The 20,092-nt window shown below is 57.6% G+C and overlaps 1 protein-coding gene across 2 annotated transcripts; it reads left to right on the top strand.

The window, feature by feature from the left end:
- The first annotated feature begins 577 nt into the window (after positions 1–577).
- ANXA6 (annexin A6) lies at positions 578–16,271 on the top strand. Of its 2 annotated transcripts, XM_031047378.2 has the most exons (26): positions 578–702; positions 2,951–3,011; positions 5,777–5,861; positions 6,144–6,238; positions 6,391–6,504; positions 6,589–6,679; positions 6,789–6,868; positions 6,947–7,003; positions 7,163–7,256; positions 7,340–7,435; positions 7,690–7,748; positions 7,984–8,106; positions 8,303–8,361; positions 8,725–8,803; positions 9,563–9,644; positions 9,882–9,976; positions 10,355–10,468; positions 11,043–11,133; positions 11,865–11,944; positions 12,083–12,136; positions 13,326–13,343; positions 14,092–14,188; positions 14,414–14,509; positions 14,783–14,841; positions 15,567–15,689; positions 15,951–16,271. In XM_031047378.2, exons 2-26 carry the CDS (start codon positions 2,994–2,996, stop codon positions 16,008–16,010), a joined length of 2,019 nt encoding a protein of 672 aa, XP_030903238.1. In that variant the 5' UTR covers positions 578–702; positions 2,951–2,993; the 3' UTR covers positions 16,011–16,271. The 2 variants fall into 2 exon arrangements, with proteins under 2 accessions (XP_030903238.1, XP_030903239.1); XM_031047379.2 differs by lacking the exon at positions 13,326–13,343.
- Positions 16,272–20,092: the final 3,821 nt, after the last annotated feature.

Raw genomic sequence — 20,092 nt, 5'->3', positions numbered from 1 at the left:
ATGGCCTGAGGGCATGGCAGACAGAGGTACAGCTTGCCAGGAGCATCTCAGACTCACCCTGCATCCACACCTGTGCTGCAAGCTCTTCTCATCCCTGTGTCTGCAGCACAGAGGGAAGGTTGGGGGGAATGGACGACAGCAACTGCCCCTCTTCAACCCAGCTTCTGCCCTGTGGATGCTCCTTGCAGAGCCCTGGTCAGCACAGGTCCCTGGGAGGCAATATCCTTCCCTTTGGCTTTTGCAGAGGGAGTCAGGGATGGACTTTATCCAACCATAACCAGGGAAATGGGTGACTTGGTGCCAGTGGAGGTGTCTGCAGCCAGGAGCACCCTATGAGTACCCCGCACCGCAAGAAACCAGGGTGAGGGGGACAGAAGGGGCGACACCTGAACCGCAATCACTGTTACCCCTCGCACTGTGTCCCCACCAGGGCACCCAACCCCTGCCCGCAGTGCGGCTCCTGTGCCCAGCGCCCCCCTCGGCCCGCAGGAGGTGGCACCGGGATCGCCCCGCACTGTGGGCACCCGGGAGGGGGGGCTGAGCGCGGCCCTCACCGCGGTGCCGCGGCGGGCGGGGACTGGAGCGCTCGTGAGCAGTGACGCGAGGTCTGGAGGAAGCCGCCGCTCGCCAAGGGCAGCGCAGGGGAGCAGCGACCGGACGCGAGGTCCCGCAGGAGGCCCCGGACAGGCCCCGGTGCCGCTTGTGAGTGTGCGGGGGGAGATGCGGGTGCTGCGGAGGGACAGCGCTCCCGTGCCGGTGTGCGGCGGGGAGCACGCCCCGGCCCCGGGCACAAGGGGAGGCTGCGGGGCGGGTTTGTGTTTGCGGTCTCTTTAGATGAAAATCCGTTGTTTTTAACCAAACCTCGGGGCTGCGGTGCCGCGGGTGGGGTTGGGGTGGGTGCTGGTGCTGGTGCGGGGACATGGGTGTGTCCCGGCCGGGATGTGGCTTTGTCTGTGCCCCGGTGCGGCAGAAACACCCGTCCTTCCGTGCAGGGCTCGGGGGAGAAAATGCCCCTGGTTTGGTACCCACTGAGTTTTGCATTGGTAAATGGCACCCCAGGGGCACGGAGTTCTTGGTGCTTCTTGGCAGGGAGGTGGTGCAGGGGACTTTGGGGATCTCCCCTTCCTCACAGGGAGGATGGATGCTGCTTTTTTAACGCTGGGAAGCTCCCTTTCCGCCCCATGGGCAGTACAACGGGCCATTGGGTGTGTCGTGGCCTCCACCACAAGCAGTCACACTGGGAAAGCCCTGCCAGGGCTGCAGAAATAGCTGCTGGGCTCCTGGGCTGAAACTCTGAACCCAAGGCTATGGAGAGGCTGTTGGGGTGCACACTGCTGGGGAGACAGAGGCTTTTTGGTAAGGGTGGGTTGTTCTGCAAAGGTGATGGGCTGTGCACATCATTTAGGGCTTCTCATGGGCTTCCTCATACTCTCAACCTCTCCATCATTTGGGTAGGAGGGCAGATATCTCCCCATGGTGTGGCTCTGCAGCCTCCAGGCATCCCCATGGATGTCTCTGGGCATCCCCGTCAGATGGGTTCCTGGCAAAGCAAGAGCGGGGGCTGCTCCCCACCCGCTGCAGTGGGGACAGGGACAGGCTGGGTCTGGGTGTGGCGGGTGATCCTCCACCATTGCTGAGTTGTGCGGTTTCAGCCCCACTGCTGAGAGGGCTGTGGGATGGCTCATGCAGGGCTGTGGGCTGTGCCATGCGGTGCTCCCTCTGCTCCATGGAAGGTACCCAGGCACCTGAGTGGCATTAGAGCCTGTATGGGCCAGGGGCTGGGATCCCTGCCCGGCCGCAGTGCAGCCCCGCTGCGCATGGGGCATGCGGGGGGCTCTCTGTCAGCCAAGGGGATGAGCCAAGACCCACAGCCTGAAAAGGGGAAGGGGGTGAAGGCAGCTCTGGTTCTCTGCAACACTTCCTCCCCTCAGAAAGATGCTTGCGGGTGTCAAAAGACTTCCTGCACCTGAGTGGGGTGACCCGGGCGCAGTGACGGCTGCAGGGCTGGGTCTCCCCCGCCATGGGTGCTCCCATAGGGACGGAGAGTCAAGCCATGGAAGTTCAGATCATCTCCTCTCCTTGCCGCATGAAATGGAGCTCTCCTGGGGCAGAAACGGGCAGAAATCCCCCCTGGGGCAGCCCTGCTGTGCCTTGAGCTTCCCTGCAACGTGTCTCAGAGCCGAGCACCAGCAAGGAGGGGCCGTGCCTCATGGCTGGAGCTCAGCTGACGCTCACTGGTTCATTCGTGGCCGGGCTCCATTTTCCAGCTGCTTCTCTCCCTCCATCAGCTTTCCCAGAGCAACTGCACTGTCTGGGGACCTTGGGAGGGTGAGGAGAGCCCACGCCACAGGAGGGCTGCAGCTATAAATGGTGCTGGTGTTTGTTAGAAAACAACCTGGGAGTTACTCTGGAAACGCGGCTGTTTCCTGAGCTGTGCCGGTGCGTGGGTTTGATGGTGCCCTTGATGCAGTGCACAGGAACTCAGATTAAAGCTGGTGGCAACTTGTAGGGGCTGCCCAGCACTGAGCATCCTGAGCACTGAGGAAGCTGGGCTGGTCCCAGGGCTTGTGGGGGCTGCAGAAGGAGCATTGCGGGGTGCAGTGAGGAGGGTCAGCCCTGCAGAGGATGCTCGGCCCATTTCCACCTATTCAGCACTTTCTTCCCCTCCTGGTTTCTCTCTGCACTGGCAGGAAGCAGCAGGGGGCCCATCTCTGATGCTGCTGGTCTGTGGTGTCCCCAGCTCAGTGCCAGGTACCAAAGGACCTGGGAACAGCATCCCTTCTCCTCGAGCCTCCCCAGCAGCACCCATCCATCACCTTCCCCATGGGTAGCACACCCACAGTGATGAATGGCAGCAGCACCCAAGGGAGGGAGCAAAGCCTCCCTTAACTAACACAGCCCATGGAGAGAAGGCTTTGACTGATGTTGGCTTCTCTGTTCCATCCCGCAGCTCCTTCTTGCCCTTGCTCCAGTGATTTCCAGCTTGGGAAGCCATGGCACCTAAAGGAAAGGTAAGGGTGATGTACACATGGTGGGGATGGGTGACTGCGTGTCACAAGGCAGACCACAGAGCTGGGGCAGCATCTCCATCATGCAGCAAAGCTGGTGGAGACGTGCTTGGAGCACACTGCTGCTCAGAGCCTGTTTACATTCCTGCCTCTCCAACCAGTGCTGGCTGGATGTGATGCAGTTGGGGAAGTGCTGGTGGGGAGAGCAGGGACAGCAAAGAGCAAAAATCCTTTTGGGACCACAATGGGATGGGGGAGAGAAGCAGGACTGTGGGAAGTGGAGGACAGACACTGCACTGGGGATTTGGGATTTCACTGGAGAGAAATCTCACCCGAGCCTGCTGCAAGGCATGCGGCCCTGCCTTGGCCTCTCCTGCTCCGTCTGGATTTCTCCCCCTCAACAAGCCTGATGCAACGTGGCAGCCGGGTGAGCAGGTGATCCCTCCAGCCAGGAACACATCTTGGATTGACTGGAAAAGCCTGCCTCGGTGGGCAGCTGCGGCTGACGGGGTGCAGCCTGCCTGCGGGTAGTGTGCTGGGCAGGGGAGGAGCCCATGTGCACAGCCTGCTTTCACTGCTGGAGCCAGGCTCTGGTTTCCATTCCCTCGGGAAATCAAGGAATCATTGCCTCGAGCCCCATTACCCACAGCTTCCTGCCCAGCTGAAGGGCTGGTTGCCTCTGGATGGGGAAACTGAGGCACGGTGTGGGTGAGCATCCCCCTTGTGGGGGTCCAGGACCCCCAGCAGCCATGTGCTGGGACAGCATGCAGCCAAGCTGAGAATTCTGCTTCCACCCTCCCGGCCCCAGCCTGGCTTATTTTTAGCCGGGAGGTCCCGGGCAGGCCAGGATGACTCAGAGGCTGGAGGAGGGGAAGCGGGGCCCCAGCAGCTGGAGCGGGATTTGGGAAGGGGGTTGGAATGTGAGGAGGGAGCAGCAAGCGGGATGTGCTTTCCCTCCCCAGGGGTGCTTCTGCACTTCCATGGGGCTCATTCCCCCATGAGTTCAAGGAGCATTGAGCAATGCACAGCAATGAGCTCCTGCCTCAGTTTCCCCACCATGACAGCACTTCAAGACAGGCAGCTCATCTGATAGCTCAGGAGGCAGGAACACAGCCCTGTTCCTCCTTACCACCTAACCAACATCTTGCCTCCTCATCACCACTTTTGTCCCCTCCTGCTGCCTTCAGGCACCTCCTTTGCCCTGCAGCTTCTTGTTTCCATTCCTGCAAGGTACATGTGGGCAGCAGCTCGCACTGAGCCAGGAGGGTCCGGGAGCTGCCGGGAAGCACGGCTAAATCCAGCGCTCCTGATGAATCACCTGCAATACGATCTGTCCTCTGCCATCGAAGGGCAGCATCTCCTCTTGCCTGATGTGGTTCCCACCATATGGGATATGGGTGCCGGCAGCTCCTCCTGAAAGAGGAGCTCCATCCTGTGGGATGTGCCCAGCCTGGACTGGTTTCTCTCTGGAAAAAGGGGGTACAATGGCTGGGCTCTTTCTGAAGGTGTTAGATGAGATGTGCAGTGATGCTGTCGTGTTGCAGCGTTGGGATGGGGCCCAGGGGAGCAATGGATATAGAGCTGCCCATGTCCATCCCATTGGGTTCATTCTTGGAGGTACTGGGTCAAGGATGCTGGTGCTGCCTGCCTGATGCCCATGTCTCCGGGGACACATTAGCTTTAGATGCCTGTGCTGGCAACAGCCCTGGGCTTTTGTACAGCTCCTGGGGATGTCAAGCCCTGCAGCATACCCTAAGCAGGTGATCCCATGGAGGTGCAGGTACCTGGCTGGAGCATGGTCAGTGTTCCCAGGGTGCTGACACAGCTGAGAGCCCCGGCTCAGCCTGGTTTCACATCAGCTTCCACCCAGGGTCAGGGCTGGACCCATGGCTCCCCTGGGCAGAGCTGACCAGGGGAGGAGCTGTGTGTGGGCATCGCTCCTGGGTTCCCCTTTGTGCAGCTGGGAGGTGCAGAGGGGCACACAGAAGTGGATCATGGCAATCCCTAGGATTTCTCAGGCTCCTGGAAGTCTTTCCCTGTACTGAGGATCCCTGCTCTGACCCCTCAGACCAGCCTGGGCCCTGCAGAGTGATGGGACAGGACAGGCTGTTGGCAGCTCTGGTGCTTCTCAGTGCTTTCTGCTTAGCAGCCCACAGGGATTTTGTGCCTGTGTGTCCTTGCCTTGAGGCCATGCAGGGCTTGGGAATCCTCAGCATCCGGAGGGTTTCCCTGCTCACAACAGGCGGTGGAAAATGATTTCCTTCATTGCTCTGAATCCAGCCCTGATAACTCCCTTCAGCATCACTGCGCTGCAGGGGGATTATCCTGCTCCTTGGGTGCCTTCCCCTGCATTCAGGTGTCCAACCCTACCATAGGGTGTCCCCTTTTGCTGCCACCACCCCCAAAATGGTGCTGGGAACTGAAAGAGCTGAAGGAACCTGCCTTCAAACGCTCTTGCTGGTGCAGAGGGGGGTTTGGATTGTATCCATCTTAAACACAGAGCCCAACCGGCAATGCCAGGAGACAGGGGAGGGAAGGCTGTGTACATGTTCCATGACCTGACACAAACAATTTAGAGGACATGGAGAGCAAACAGGAAAGCAAACAAATGAGAACAAGTGTTTATGTTTGAGGCTGAGCTTTGCCTTCAGGCAGCAGGAGCAGGAATGGATCTGATCTCATTCCTGTTCAGCTTCAACTTCTCCTTCCCCACCCCACCAGGATTCTCCTTCCCCTTTCACCCTCTCTTGCCTCCTCCTTTGCCCTAGGTCTACAGGGGGTCAGTGAAGGAATTCCCAGGCTTTGATGCCAGCCAAGATGCAGAGGCCTTGTACAATGCCATGAAGGGATTTGGTATGGATGCTCCTCCAGACTTCTACCCTATACATCCCCTGTTCATTCAGTTAACTTGATGTCCTGCATTGCCTCTCCTCTCAGCTGCCTGCTTTAGCAGCATGCCAGGATCTCTCCTGGTTCCCCTTTCTTCCCTGGAGCCAGCTCAGTTCTGCTTCTCCTCCCAGCCCCAAGTCAGAAGCAGCTTTGGGCTTCTTTGGGGCAGGATGGCTATGATGAGCCCAGCCATGGTGGGTCAGACCCAGCTATGGGGCTAGATGTGACTGCTGGCTGTCCCTACAGGCAGTGACAAGGAGGCCATCCTCGACCTCATCACATCCAGAAACAACAAGCAGCGAGTGGAGATCTGCCAAGCCTACAAGTCCCAGTATGGGAAGGTAACAGCAGAAGCACTCCCTGGTCCTTGCACCCACTGCAGGTGGCTGTGGCTGCCACCAACCATCCCACACAGAGACCCACAGCTCCCTGGACCCATTCGGAGATGCTGTGGAGCGAAGTGTCCCCCATCCCCTTTATCCTCATCCACCAGGACCTCATCGCAGACCTCAAGTACGAGCTGACGGGGAAGTTTGAGCGGCTGATCGTGAGCCTGATGCGGCCCCCGCCTTACAGTGATGCCAAAGAGATCAAAGATGCCATCGCGGTAAGGGGTGGGCAGACCCCCAGGGCCCCTCCATGGCCACCCCGGCTGTCCCCACTGCTCACAGGGCTGTGTCTGTGCCCACAGGGGGTTGGCACGGATGAGAAGTGCCTCATTGAGATCCTCGCCTCCCGCACCAACCAGGAGATCCATGACCTGGTGGCTGCTTACAAAGATGGTGAGGGCTGGGGAGGGGCAGGGGCTGCCCTGTGTGCCCTTGGGCCAGGACAAAGGGCAGAGATGAGGGGATCCAGCTCTCCAAACCTGACTTCTCCCCCTTACACCAGCCTATGAGAGAGACCTGGAGGCTGACATTGTCGGAGACACCTCAGGCCACTTCAAGAAGATGCTCGTCGTTCTGCTCCAGGTACGTCTGTAGGTGATCATGCATCTGCAGGTGATGGTGCCTGCACCCAGCAGGGCTGAGCCCGTTGCTGTCCCACAGGGTGCCAGGGAGGAGGATGATGTGGTGAGCGAGGACCTGGTGGAGCAGGATGCCAAGGTGAGGTTGGAAGGCTGCTGAGATGGGCAGGCAGGGATGGGGCTGGTGGCACATCCAGACAGCAAAAGGCGGATAGGCATCAAGGGCGCCCCTGCTTGGGCAGAGCCCCATGAAGGCAGCACCCTGACTCGGGCTCCGCTGCCTTCCCCATCCCACAAGGACCTGCTGGAAGCTGGCGAGCTGAAATGGGGCACGGATGAGGCCCAATTCATCTACATCCTTGGCCGGCGAAGCAAGCAGCACCTGCGCCTGGGTGAGCATCTCCTGCAGGCTTGGGGTTGGGTTTAAAGGGATTTGGGCAGTTTCTGCAGGCATCATCCTGCTGTCATCCTGCAGTCTTTGATGAGTACCTGAAGATTTCTGGGAAGCCAATTGAGAGGAGCATCCGGGGAGAGCTCTCTGGTGACTTTGAGAAGCTGATGCTGGCTGTGGGTAAGTCAGCACTGGTGTGGGGAGCGCTGGGAAAACACACCACTGGCCTTGCTGGGGTGGGAGGGCTCAGTGCAAGAGCCAGTGGGGTTGTGGTTGTGGCCGTACTCAGTTTCAGGGAGCTCAGGACAGCTTCTTTGGGGCAAGTGGGGATGCTGAATGTGGTACCCATTCTGCATCCCCACTGATGGGCTGAAGCTGGGTGCTGAATGTGGTACCCATTCAGCATCCCTCACCATGCCTCAATTTCCCCACAGTGAAGTGCGTCAGAAGCACTGCAGAGTATTTTGCTGAAAGGCTCTACAAGGCCATGAAGGTGAGTGGAGCAGTGGATCATCCCTTCTCCAGGGGGTCCCCCTGCCAAAGGGTGCTGCTGGAGGCCATGGTGATGCAGGACCATGAAGACAGGACCTATGACCTGGGTTTCCCTTCAAAGGAGCTATTCCTTCAGACCCAGGCTGGGTACAAATCTGATACAAGTCCCAAATGTGATGGGCTGAGCAGGATTGCTTGGTCACACCAACCTTGATGCAGGGACTCCTCCATTGTAGGGGCTGGGCACAAGAGACAACACGCTGATCCGCATCATGGTGTCCCGCAGCGAGATCGACATGCTGGACATCCGGGAGGTGTTCAGGACCAAGTATGAGAAATCTCTCTACAACATGATAAAGGTAAGTGCTGGGGGTTCCCAGCCACCCTCCAAGCAACAGCACCCACGGGAGGGCTGAAACCCATCCCCAGCATCCTGTGCTGCGTGTCCATCTCCAAGGACAAGGCTCAGGGAGACCCTTCTCCAGTGCACCCATCCCATGGCATTACCTTGACCCTCCCTGATGAATGGTTCTCCATCTCCTTCTCTCTTTACAGGAGGACACCTCTGGGGAGTACAAGAAGGCACTGCTGAAGCTGTGTGGAGGGGACGATGAGTAAGCTCACCCATCACCCTCTTTGTCCATCTTCATCCCCTTGGTGCTGGGTACAGACCTGTGGGTCGGAGCACCTGGACAGCAGCCCCCACAGTGACAGCAGATTGGAACAGGGGCCCTATGGCCCCTCTTTATGGTCCCTTCCTGGCACATGGCAGCCCAGCAAGGCAGAGACCTGTAGAGAGGATGCTCCAGTGGGGATGGTTGGGATTTATCATCATTCCCACCCAGCCCCACAGCAAGCACCCAGCGGGTACCAAACACCCCTCCTGGAGGGGCAGGGCAGGGGGTGGCTGCTGGTGGGACAGGGCCCCCCCCCCCCCCCCCAGCTCACTGTGCCCTGTCCTTGCCCTCCCGTTGCAGTGCCGCAGGTGAGTTCTTCCCCGAGGCGGCGCAGGTGGCCTATCGGATGTGGGAGCTTAGTGCGGTGGCCAAAGTGGAGGTCAGCACCCCCGGACCCCCTCTCTGCTCCCTGCCAGCTTGGGGCTGCTCCTCTCTGCCCTGGGGCACGGCCAGCCCCACACCTCCGCTCTGCCTCTTGCTCTGTGGCTCCTCTCGGCACTGTTTGGTTTGGGGCACGAGGTTGGTGGGATGGAACCCAGCAGGGCTGGCTGTCCCCCACCGGCTCCACTAACCCCCTCTTCTCTCTGAGGCCTCCTTTACTCGCATGCCTGTGCAGTGCAGCACGTTCAGCCCTGCTCCGGTGCGCACGGGAGATCTCCTGCTCCCCAGGGCTGGCTGGGATGCAGCCATGCCATGGGGAGCTGGCACCCTGCATGTGGCTGGAGGCACCCACAGAAGGGTGATTTAGGATGTGCAGAAAGGACACCTTGAGCCCTAGGGCACAGGGGGAGAAGTAAGGATGTAGGAGGGTACAATTGCAGGGCAGGAGCAGGCACTCTTTCAGTGACTCCTGGCTCTTAGCTGATGTGTCCCAGTGCGAGGGGAGGTGGGTATAACACTGAGCAGGACACCAGGACTCAGGGACCGTCTGCTGCTGTCTTCTCTCTGCTGGCCTGGCTATGGTTTGCCCCTGGATGAAGGGGTGACAGTGGTGGGACATCCTCACTGAGCCCCAGGTGCTTGCACTAACACACGACCTGCTTTGGCCTCCGCTTGCCTGGTGGCACCTTCCCTCCCTCTCTCCATCCCTGCCTCTGTCCCAGCTCAGGAATGAACCCAAACCCCTCTGCATCCACAGCTGCGAGGAACTGTGCAGCCCGCGGGAAGCTTCAATGATGATGGGGATGCTCAGGTGCTGAGGAAGGCCATGAAGGGCCTGGGTAAGTAGGGACCATGCTCCCAGCCCCTTCCTGCTGCTCCTCAACAGCTCCTGAGGCTGAAAACCAGCCTGTGTGAAAGCCCCAGGGGGAATCAGGATGGTTTAGGAGCTGTGGGAGCTCTCCTTTCCCCACAGCCCCAGTTTGCTGGCACAGGGGTGGTGACGTGCCAATGGTCAGGGGTGACATGAGATGGCTCTGGCCCCTCTGCTCTCCCCAGCATCACTGCTGTCATTGCAGGCACAGACGAAGGGGCCATCATCGAGGTCTTGACACAAAGGAGCAATGCCCAGAGGCAGCAGATCCTAAAGGCTTACAAGGCTCACTATGGCAGGGTACTGCTGGATTCCCCTCCCACCCTGCTCCTTCCCTCTGCCCACATCCTGCCCCATCCCACACTGAGGTCTGCCCTTACTGAAACAACTCCTGCCTTGGCATCACTTCCTCAAGGAAGACCAAGTTGTCAAAGCAGCTCCTGCTCTGGGTGCACCACCAGCCCCAGGGAGGGTGTCCATGCTTCATCGCCACACAGAGTACTCCAGAGCCAGGATGCCCCAAGAGTCACCTCCAAAATGTGACCCTAAACCACCCCATGGCTATTCCCACATGTCTCCCACCTCCACACTGCCCTCCCCTGTTTCCTCCTTGGTATTGCCTCTGCTCCTCCATCCCTGTGGAATGAGCCGGAGCTGAACCCTCGAATGCTTTCACAGGACCTGATGGCGGACCTGAAGTCTGAGCTCTCGGGCAGCTTGGCCAAGCTGATCCTGGGGCTCATGCTCACACCAGCGCAGTACGATGCCAAGCAGCTGAGGAAGGCCGTGGAGGTAACTGCTGCTGGCACTGGCTTCAGCACGTGAGGATGGGGTGGCTTTTGCTGTGGCTGCACCTGCTCTGTCAGTGGCCCAGGGCTGTGAGTGTACCCCAGCCTCATGGGTCCCCAGCCTCTCATCTCCTATGCAGAAGGAGAGCAGAAAGCACCAGGATATAGACCTGGTTTGCACTTCAGACCCACTGGGAGCCCAGTCTGGCCTCTTTGCAGCCATACTACATTCTACCCAGCTCATAGATAGACCCTCTTGGAGAGGCTGCTTTACAGAGCATCCCTGCTTTGTGGTGGGAGCAGTGCCCTGCCAGGAACAGGCAGCTACAGGAAAGCCCAGGATAGGGGCAAACCAGTGTGTACCACTGTCCACCAGTCACATCAGTTTGTACCACACCTGGATGCTTCATTGCTGGTTCCTACCAGCCACTGTGGTTGTTTGCTGGACATGGGTTTTTGGCATGTGGTAGCCCCGAGGTCAGAGCAGCCCCTCCTTGCCTGGCACTGGTGGGATGATGGTGCTGTGTCCTTGTCCAGTGTTGGCACCCACAGCATCCCACCACACTGCTCTCTTCCAGGGCGCTGGCACAGATGAGAGCGTCCTCATTGAAATCATGGCCACGCGGAACAACCAGGAGATCAAGGCTATCAACGAGGCGTATCAGGAAGGTACGGCACAGGAGGGACATGGGGAGCACCCAGGCCTTGGGCACAGACCGTGTTTAACACTGCACAAAGCCCTTCCAGAGCCTGGGGTGCAATTCTCGTCTCTGTTTGCATGCACAGCTTGGTGCTGTGAAGGCCTTTTAGTGCCTCCAGGCAAGAGCAGCTCTTCCCCAGGTCCAACACCTTATGAAAGAGAAGTGGAAACTTGGGATGGTGCCAACAAGAGCCTTCAAATGCATCGCGTGGTTTCGCATGCTCCCATACTGTGCACTTTTCTTTCCTTTCCACCCATGACCCCTTCTCCCTAGGGAAACACGAGCTGTGAGCTGCGTTTAATCTGCAGCCTCTTCTCCCCCACAGAGGCCATGGTTTTGAACAGGCTCTCTGGGCATTCACCCCCAGCAGAGCACTGCTGTGGCCTCTCTCCATGTTGCAGTGACATATCCCAGCTCTGCCACTGACGTCTCCTCCCTGAGAACCCTCTCAGTGATCCCTTCCCCTTGGGAGCACCTGGAGCAATAGGCTGTGCACATGCCCAGGGCATTAGAGCTGCTGGGTTTATCTCTTCCTCCCCAGCCCTGGAAATACCAGATGGAGGCATCTGCCTCAGCCATACAAAGGCTGGAGGGTGGCCACCGCCATCCGAAAGCTGCATGGGGATCAGCCAGGCACTGGTGGGGGGGAAGCAGAGCTGCAGGCAGGGAGCAGGACTCAGACATCCCCCTTCACCACAGCCTACAACAAGCAACTGGAAGATGACCTGAGCTCTGACACGTCAGGGCACTTCAAAAGGATCCTTGTCTCCCTGGCGCTGGTAAGGGTGGCTTTCCCTGGGGACTGTCTCCTCCCTGCCATGGATGGTGGCTATGGAGGAGACAGAGCATCACTGCCTGGCTGGGCAGTGCTGCTGCCATCCCCTTGCCCTGCTCCATGATTTTTGTGTTTAACACAGGGCAACCGCGATGAAGGACCAGAGAACCTCACCCAGGCACATGAAGATGCTAAGGTAAGACCCATGCTGGCAGTGCTGTGCCAGGCTCTGCATAGAACAAATGAGGATGTTGCATCCCCTGGTGTGGAAATGACATCCTCAGGGCAGCAAATGCTGCTGGGGCAGTGTGTCTGCAAGCTGCAGGGGGAGATGCCAGGGGATGTGACACCTTTCCAGGGTAAAGCTCCCAGGCCTGCTTGCTGATGCCCTGGGCTCTGCTGCACCATGCACGGGGGAGCTGCAGACCATGAGAGCAGCACTGGGAGCTCCCAGCTGGGGAGTCCACCATTCTTTGTGCAGAGCTGCCGCTTTAGGCTCCAGTAACACACATGGATGCTGCAATCTGGCACTTGAGCTTCAAAGGCAGCTTTGGGCTGGTCTGCAGGAGCCACACACCTCTTTGTCGTGCATGGGACAGCAGGGAAGTCTAAACTACTTTTCAGCCTGCCAGCCCCCAAACCATTGCCTCATCTTTACTGGGCTGTGCTGAGCCAGAGCTGGAAGGGGAAGGCTGAGCAGCCAGAAATGGTGCAGGGGGGAGCTGAGGCCCCATTGCCTGGCCCAGGTCCCGCTCTCAGGAGACCTGTGACCTTGGGGCTGTGCACTTGGCCTCCTGCCCCTTTGGCATGAGTCTCTCCCGAAAGGGGAAGCGGTGCAGAGCCAAACCTGAGCTGTCGCTTTGCTGTCCTGTGCCAGCGCTGCTTGCTCCAAGGCACGCTCCCAGCATTCCCAGCAGGGATGCAGCCGGCAGAGGGAGCGGATGCTGCGCTGTCTGTGTCCTGCTGCATGCGCTGCTGCTCCCCTCGACCTGCTGCAGAGAATGAGAGAGCCAGGGATGACACACACAGGGACAAGGCAGCCGGGAAACTGCCTTTTCCTTCCTCCTGCTTCCTGTGCAGAGGCTGGTGGGAGTCAGGGGCCAGGCAAGGATGCTCGTGGAGGAGGAACAGGAGGGTACCCAAGTCCCAGATGTGCGAGGCTCACTTTCTCTGGCCAAAGACCATCACAATTAGTGGTGTAGAGGCCAAACTGGAGGAAGACCAAGGTCCTAAGATCGGGTCCATTCCCAGGGAAGCCAGGGAACTGAGGACAGGTCATTTTAGAGGATTTTGCTAGATTTCCCTTGCTTTGTCAGGGAAGGATAAAGGTTGAGCAGCATCTTCTGACCCTGTTGTCTTCCTGTCTCTCTCTTTCTCTCCACCAGGTCGTTGCCGAGACCCTGGTGAGTGCCTGCCCTTTCACTCCTCAGCTTTCTGCATGTTTGAGGGGATGCTGCAGCCCTCGGGTGCAGGGCTGGAGCTGGGAATAGCAGCCCCATATACTGGCTCTTCTGACCACATTTGAGTTTGCTTGCTTGGGGCTCCAGGGTCCTTGCAGCAGGATGGGTGACAAGGGGACAGATGGGACCTGCATGAGGGCGCTTCACTGTACACTGGGCAGGAGAGACATAGGCACCTTCCTGCCCTTGGGAGGGCTGGGGACATGCATCATGCATGCAGGACCCATGCTCCTGGCACTGTGGGACTCTGGGCTGGCTTCCCTGGCTCACTGAAAGCAGGAACTGGGGAATTCTACTGCAGTAGGCCAATGGATGTGGAGTAAGGCCTCTCTGCTGAGCCCTGCAGCAGCCGTCTCACCACGGGCAGCACTGCTGCTGTTCAGGGCAGAGGGTGGCTCCTGTGTGTGGCAGCTCTGAATTCCCTGTGTAATACTGGTCACCCTCAAAGCATCCTCCCCGAAAGAAAGATGCAAACCTGGGCCATGAGCACTGCTTTTGGGGGATTGGGTTTTTTGGTTTGTTTGTTGTTTTTTCAAAATAACCCCCACTGTTTCCCTGCTCATAAGAAGCTGCCCCCTTTGCAATAGGGTGCTCAGGACTGGCTGTCCCAGCAACAGCTGTTTGATGTCTTTGTCTCTCTCCGCTATGCCCATTCCCCTGCCTCCCTGTTCACTCTCGGTTGCTCTCCCAGAAACTTGCTGATGTGTCCAGCAACGATTCCAGTGACTCCCTGGAGACCCGCTTCCTCAGCATCCTCTGCACCCGCAGCTACCCCCATCTCCGCAGAGGTAGGACCGTGTTCCTCCACTGATGCTGGACCTTCCACTGCAACCCAAGTGCTTTCCTTTGGGCTGGATGGGACTCCTGGGTAGCAGGAGATGGGCATCTCCCCAGGGCTGAGGTTGAGCACTGGGAGGAGATGGCATGGCATTGCATTTGGGGTCCAGTCTCTGGGGTGTGCAGGGCTGGGAGGCAGGGGCTCAGCAGTGACCTTTACCTCTGCCCACCTCCAGTGTTCCAGGAGTTCATCAAACTGACCAACCACGACGTGGAGCATGCCATCAGGAAGCGGATGTCGGGAGATGTGAGGGATGCCTTCCTGGCCATCGGTCAGTACCGAGAGGGTGCTCCATCAGGGCAGAGCTCCCCTCAGGGCTGCAGTCCCTTTACCTGCCTCTGCCAAGGCAACGTGACAGCAGATTCCTGCTGCTTTTGGGCCATGGATGCTCACGGTGTGGCACGGGATGAGGGTGTCCGATGAGGCCAAGCCTGCACCCTGGTACCAAGGAAGGCTTGCATGTGACGCAGTGGGTGGCACAGCTCTGTGTCCCCTTGGTGTCACAAGCCAGGAGCTCACCTTCTCTCCCCTCTGTGTGTTGCAGTGCGGAGTGTGAAGAACAAGCCGGCCTTCTTCGCTGACAAGCTCTACAAGTCCATGAAGGTGCAGATGGGCTCCCCTGGGGCTGAGCTGCGGGAGGGGGCTGTGCAGGGAAAGCACCATTTGGGAATCTCTGATTTAACTCTATGGCAGTGATGGGGTTTGTCCATCAGGGCTGAGCTCAAACCAATACCTCATCAGCTTTCTGGGCTTGTGTCTTGTCAGCAGCAAGTTCAGCACATGTCTGAGGAGACATCAGGGAATCAGAATGGTTTGGGTTGGAAGGGACCTTTAAAGCTCATCCAGTTCCAGCCCTTGCCAGGAGCAGGGACACCTTCCACTAGAGCAGGTTGCTCAGAGTCCCATCCAACCTGGCCTTGAATGTTTCCAGGGATGGGGCATCTACTGCCTCTCTGGGCAGCCTGTGGCAGCATTGAACCACCCTCATTGGAAAACCTTCTTCCTTGTATTTAGTCTAAATCTCCCCTCTTTTAGTTTAAAACCAAAACACCCCTTTTCCTATTGATACAGACCCTGCTAAAAAGTCTGTCCCTATCTTGTAAGTTCCCTTTAAGTACTGAAAGGCTGCAATAATGCCTCCCCAGACCCTTCCTTTCTCCAGGCTAAATAACCCAACTCTCAGCCTTTTCTATAGCCAAGGTGCTCCAGCCCTGATTTTTGTGGCTCTCCTCTGAACCCAGTCTCCACTTTGGGCTGTGCTAGAGATGCCAGCAGGGTCCCCAAGCCCCAGTCCCTATGGGGTTACTTGCTGAAGCTCCTGTTTGCAGGGTGCTGGCACGGATGAGAGGACCCTGACCCGCATCATGGTTTCCCGGAGCGAGATTGACCTGCTCAACATCCGGGGCGAGTTCATGGACCTGTTTGACAAATCTCTGCACCGCATGATTGAGGTGAGGGCCCACAGGCATCCCTCCCTGCTTTGTCACCTTGTCTGCTTGGGTCCTGGTCTTGTAGGATCCGTAGCCATGAGCAGCATGGGGGATGAGCATCAGCTAGGGAGGGATAAGTATCCCAACCAGCTCCAGTGTTGGCATGTCTGGCTGTGGAGGAGATGTGCTGACATCTTCCACTGCTACACAGATGCCTGTGGCATGGAAATACTCCTTGACCTGGGCTTTCCCAGTTCTCTGACATGGGTCTCCCTCTTGCAGAAGGACACCTCCGGTGACTACCGCACCGCTCTGCTGGCCCTGTGCGGAGGGGAGGACTAGGTGGCTGCAGGAGCCCCTTCTTCGTGTCTGAGCCAGCACGCACCCACTGCCTTGATGTCACTGCAGCTTCGGGGACACTGGGCTCCCTGCAGAGGATGAAAGCGGCACCACATTGCAAGCGGGGTTTGGGGAGGGGAGTAGAGGGCTCTGGGTAGGGAGATGTGCACAATAATTCATACCCAACATGCCACTAACCCAGGAATATACCCAGATGGAAAAGACAATTTTAGATCTCATAAATAAAACCTTATTGTTGCTGACCATGGGGTGGGGCAGTTGATTTATTAGGGTAGGTTTGGGTGGGATTGAGCCCGTGCTGAGGAATCTCAGTGTCTCCTGTCTACTGCAAGGACCCCAAATGCCCTTTGAACAACACTGCAGTATTCCCTGCTGTGAGGAAGGGGCTGGAAATTCATATGGGGCTGGCAGCAGCACAGAGATTTCACTGAGAGCTTCATTTTGTGCCTCTGAAAACCCCTGGCAGGGTTCGTGCCGTTGTGTGGATGATGCTTTCATAAATCAGAGATACAAATCAGGCTCGATGCATCCATCCGTCCTTGCACGCGGTTTCCTGTGCTTTCAAGCTGCTGAAGCAAGAGTCAAAACACACATGCCATAGAGGCTACACCCCCAGTTGATGTCTGCACTTCCGGCAGCGCCCAGGAGAAAAGAACTGGAATTTCCAAAAGTGGGAAATTCCAGCACTTTCAATTGTTTCCAAGTTGGAACAAAAAGTCCTGAATGCTGGAGTCTTCCTCAGAACAGCTGGGTGAGGAAAGCTTCACCTTCAAGATATCAAAGCGGTGTCAGGAATAATAACACAATATTATCATAAGGCTTCAAAACCAGTGGAGGTCAAGAAGCACCAACATGTAGAGGCAAAACTGGGAAGCTGGAAAAACTCAGCTGGGTGTTATCCCACTGAAAATTCCCTTGATGCCTTCCTATAAAACATCCCCTTGTACCAAAATCACCTTTCTCAGGGGGAAAATGGCCTGCCTGAAGTGTTTTCACCCTCTCCCATAAGAGATTTGGGTTCCTCTGCCTTGCTGTTGTAAGTAGGAACAGGCAGCATCGGGGGGGCTTGAACCCATCCCATGTCCACAGCAGCCTATGAGTGTCCTGCGTGGCCAGGAACCTGCTGCAGATGTTTTGAAGGCAGGATCTTCATCTGCCACATCCTCCTGCAGCTGAGCACTGCAGCTCTGTGTCACAGCAGGGCTGTGAGGCTGTGTTGCATGGCATAGTCCCTGCAGATGGGAATGGTACTTTCAGGGGCCCAGCTCCAACATCCAAGGATGCTTTGGGACTCAGGAGCCATCAAGGAAAGGCAGATCTGGGGCAATGGAGCTCTACTCCTCCAGAGCAAGGGGAAGAAAATCTGCTCAGCATCAGTACAGGGCTACAAAGCATGTGTCATCATCCTGCCTGCTTCCTACTGCCAAAACCACTGTTCCTGGGCCATGTATGAGTATTCCCTTGGCACAGGCACAAACACTCCAGTGAGGTTTATGGTGTACCATGACTGTACCATGACTGCTATAAGCCTGTGATTGGCACAGGAACACAAGTGAGACCAGGCAGCCCCTCGGGGTGATGCCACTGCCAGGGAGCCTGGCTGATCCCAGTACACCAATCCCAAGGCCAGGAATTTCCCTGGCACCCATTGCTGGCTGTTCCTATGATAAGAACCAGATACCAGAGTCACGCTGTTTGGTGTCATGCATCATAGTAAATGCATCTCTCGCTGCCAACCAAACTAAACTCCTGCTGCCTTCCCGTGCTGGAGAGGCTGAGGATTCCATGCCAGGCCCAGAGAAACGAGATGCTCTGGACAGAAGCAGCCATAAGGAAGGCAGAGGCACTGGGTAGGGGCGTTGCTTTAGGACTGCGAAAGAACAAGGATGGAAACCGGGACTGGCAGCACCAGACAGGCTGTGTGACACGGAGAAGCACAGAGGAGTGGCAGCCAGGAGGTTACACATGACCTGTCACCTTAGCAAGGATCTGGGACAGAGTCAGTGTAACCTGCTGCAGGCAGGGTGAGCTGGCCACCCTTCTTCATTCAGCCTTCAAGGCAGGGAAGCTGCTGCCAGGGGCTGTGTGCACACTGACCGGCAGTGCTGGGGGGCAAGGACTCGCTTCCAGGCAGTGCCAGCACCAGATTTCACAGGTTGCGACATCCCAAAATCCCCGTGAGCCCGTGTTTGGTGTGCACGGGGTCAGGCCTCTCCCTCTGAGTCAGCTCCAGGGGCCACTGCGGATCCTCTTCACTACCAGACCCTGGGAGGAGCCACATCTGGTGAAGAGATACGCGGGATGTTGGTGTAAATGCTAAAACTTCAATGAGCCGCTTCCATCCCAGCCTTGAGCCTTGGGAGCCAGCACAGATTTGTCTTCAGCTCTTCCTCTTCCCAAGCCAAAGGAGGAAGCAGCAGCCTTGTCCCACATCCATTGGGTATCCTGTCCCCACGGTGAGCTGAGGCTGCAGGAATGGCTGATCTCCCCACACTGTCATCCCAGGAGCCAGCTTTCCAGGATATGATGACTGCTGGCCAGCCCTTTCCTCAGGCATCACAACTGAATGAGACGTGACCAGGGGAGAGAGGAAGAGGGGGAAATCCCTTCTGGGGCTGCTTCTGACATTACAAATTGGGACTCCAAATAATTCACACCTTAAGGCATGTCAGGAAATCCTCTGAGCATCCTGGATCCAGCTCCCACAGCTCCTGGCATATCCACTGTGGAGCTGCAGCAGGTCCCGCTATACCCCATCCTCTGCTGACTATGGAGAGGCTGTGGAAGAAGGCAGGAAGTGGGGATCTCCTCCTGAGGTGCAGATGACACTGAGCCCTTGCTCTCCTGCCAGAGGCAGAGGGAGAAGGGAGCTCGGCTCAGTGGAAGACTAAACCCAGCAAAGCCAAAGCAGCCCGGCATCCCTGGAAAGCCACGGTGCGACTCCAACCCCTGCGAAGGCAGGGGAGAGCACTCCCTTTCTCCATCCCTCTGCTGACCCCTTGCCTATCCTGCCCCCTGCACGGCTCCCTTGCCTCTTGCAGGCTCCCTCCTGTGCCCTCCATCCCAGAGCCCTCCCATCCTGCCAGGTTACTGTGAGGTCCTGATTTGCATAGGCAGCAGAGCACAGTGTGCTGGAAATCCCCTCCTGCGGCCGGAGCTTCCTCCCTGCGCTCGCAGCGTCACTGCTGCCCTTCTGCTTCCCTCCGCCGCGGAGCACCAGGATGCACAAGCAGCAGCCCCCAGTGAAACCCAGTGCTGATGGCAAGAGCACCCCAGAGAGCTGAGCCTATCAACCAGCTGCTCCCACCTTGCCCCAGGGCCAGCTTCCGGGCACAGCCACCTATGACAGCCAGGCCCTGCCTGGCCCCAGCATCCCATCGTGCTTCCAGTGTCTCTGTTCACCCCACAGCACTGAGGGCAGGTGGATTTACTGGAGCTGCTGGAACACTTCCACTAGGGATCTGCAACACTGGGAATGCACAAGGCTCATCCTGCTCATCCTTAAGTGGGTCAACCTGAAGGATGTTAGACCTGATCTGAAACAAGCAGGAGCAGAGGGCAGGAGAGCTCCATCACCTCCATTCGCAGCTTGTGCTCCTTCTAACCCGATTTTCCACAGCACAGCCACAAATACAGAAGCAATCAGGGTCTCTCCATGTGAATGAGCCTCTGCTTAAGGTGCTGGACACACTCTCCATGCCAAAAAATCCCTCTAGCATGTAAATGTACAAGTGTCAGCTTTGAACACATCTTCACAGCCAGGCAGGCGTGCTCATGAATCAGACCTGCTGGCAGGTGAGTTTTCTCCCCAGAGAGCAAAGTGGGACTGAAGGAATGAGGAAGGACCAACGGTTCCTTTGGGTTTCACAGTGAGATTTGTCCTGGCATTTGGACCAGCCCAAGTGGGTGACCTCAGGTATAAACACAAATAGCGGTTGGCTGGAGAGGAGGAACTGGGTGAGAGCACAGCATTCCCTGAGCCCCTCTATGGGTACCATGGTCCCAGACCCCTCCTGCCAAGCACCCCATGCTCCTGCCACCCAAACCAGCTGCACTGACACACT

The sequence above is a fragment of the Melopsittacus undulatus genome, chromosome 10, assembly GCF_012275295.1.
Source record: "Melopsittacus undulatus isolate bMelUnd1 chromosome 10, bMelUnd1.mat.Z, whole genome shotgun sequence".
Classification (NCBI taxonomy): Eukaryota; Metazoa; Chordata; class Aves; order Psittaciformes; family Psittaculidae; genus Melopsittacus; species Melopsittacus undulatus.
This window is presented reverse-complemented; position numbering and strand designations above follow the sequence as displayed.

Bases quoted from the DNA above. Each gene is read 5' to 3' on its own strand.
- ANXA6 (XM_031047378.2), top strand. The intron at 6,505-6,588 runs GTAAGGGGTGGG...CTGTGCCCACAG, and splicing joins AGATCAAAGATGCCATCGCG to GGGGTTGGCACGGATGAGAA. The intron at 6,680-6,788 runs GTGAGGGCTGGG...CCCTTACACCAG, and splicing joins GGTGGCTGCTTACAAAGATG to CCTATGAGAGAGACCTGGAG.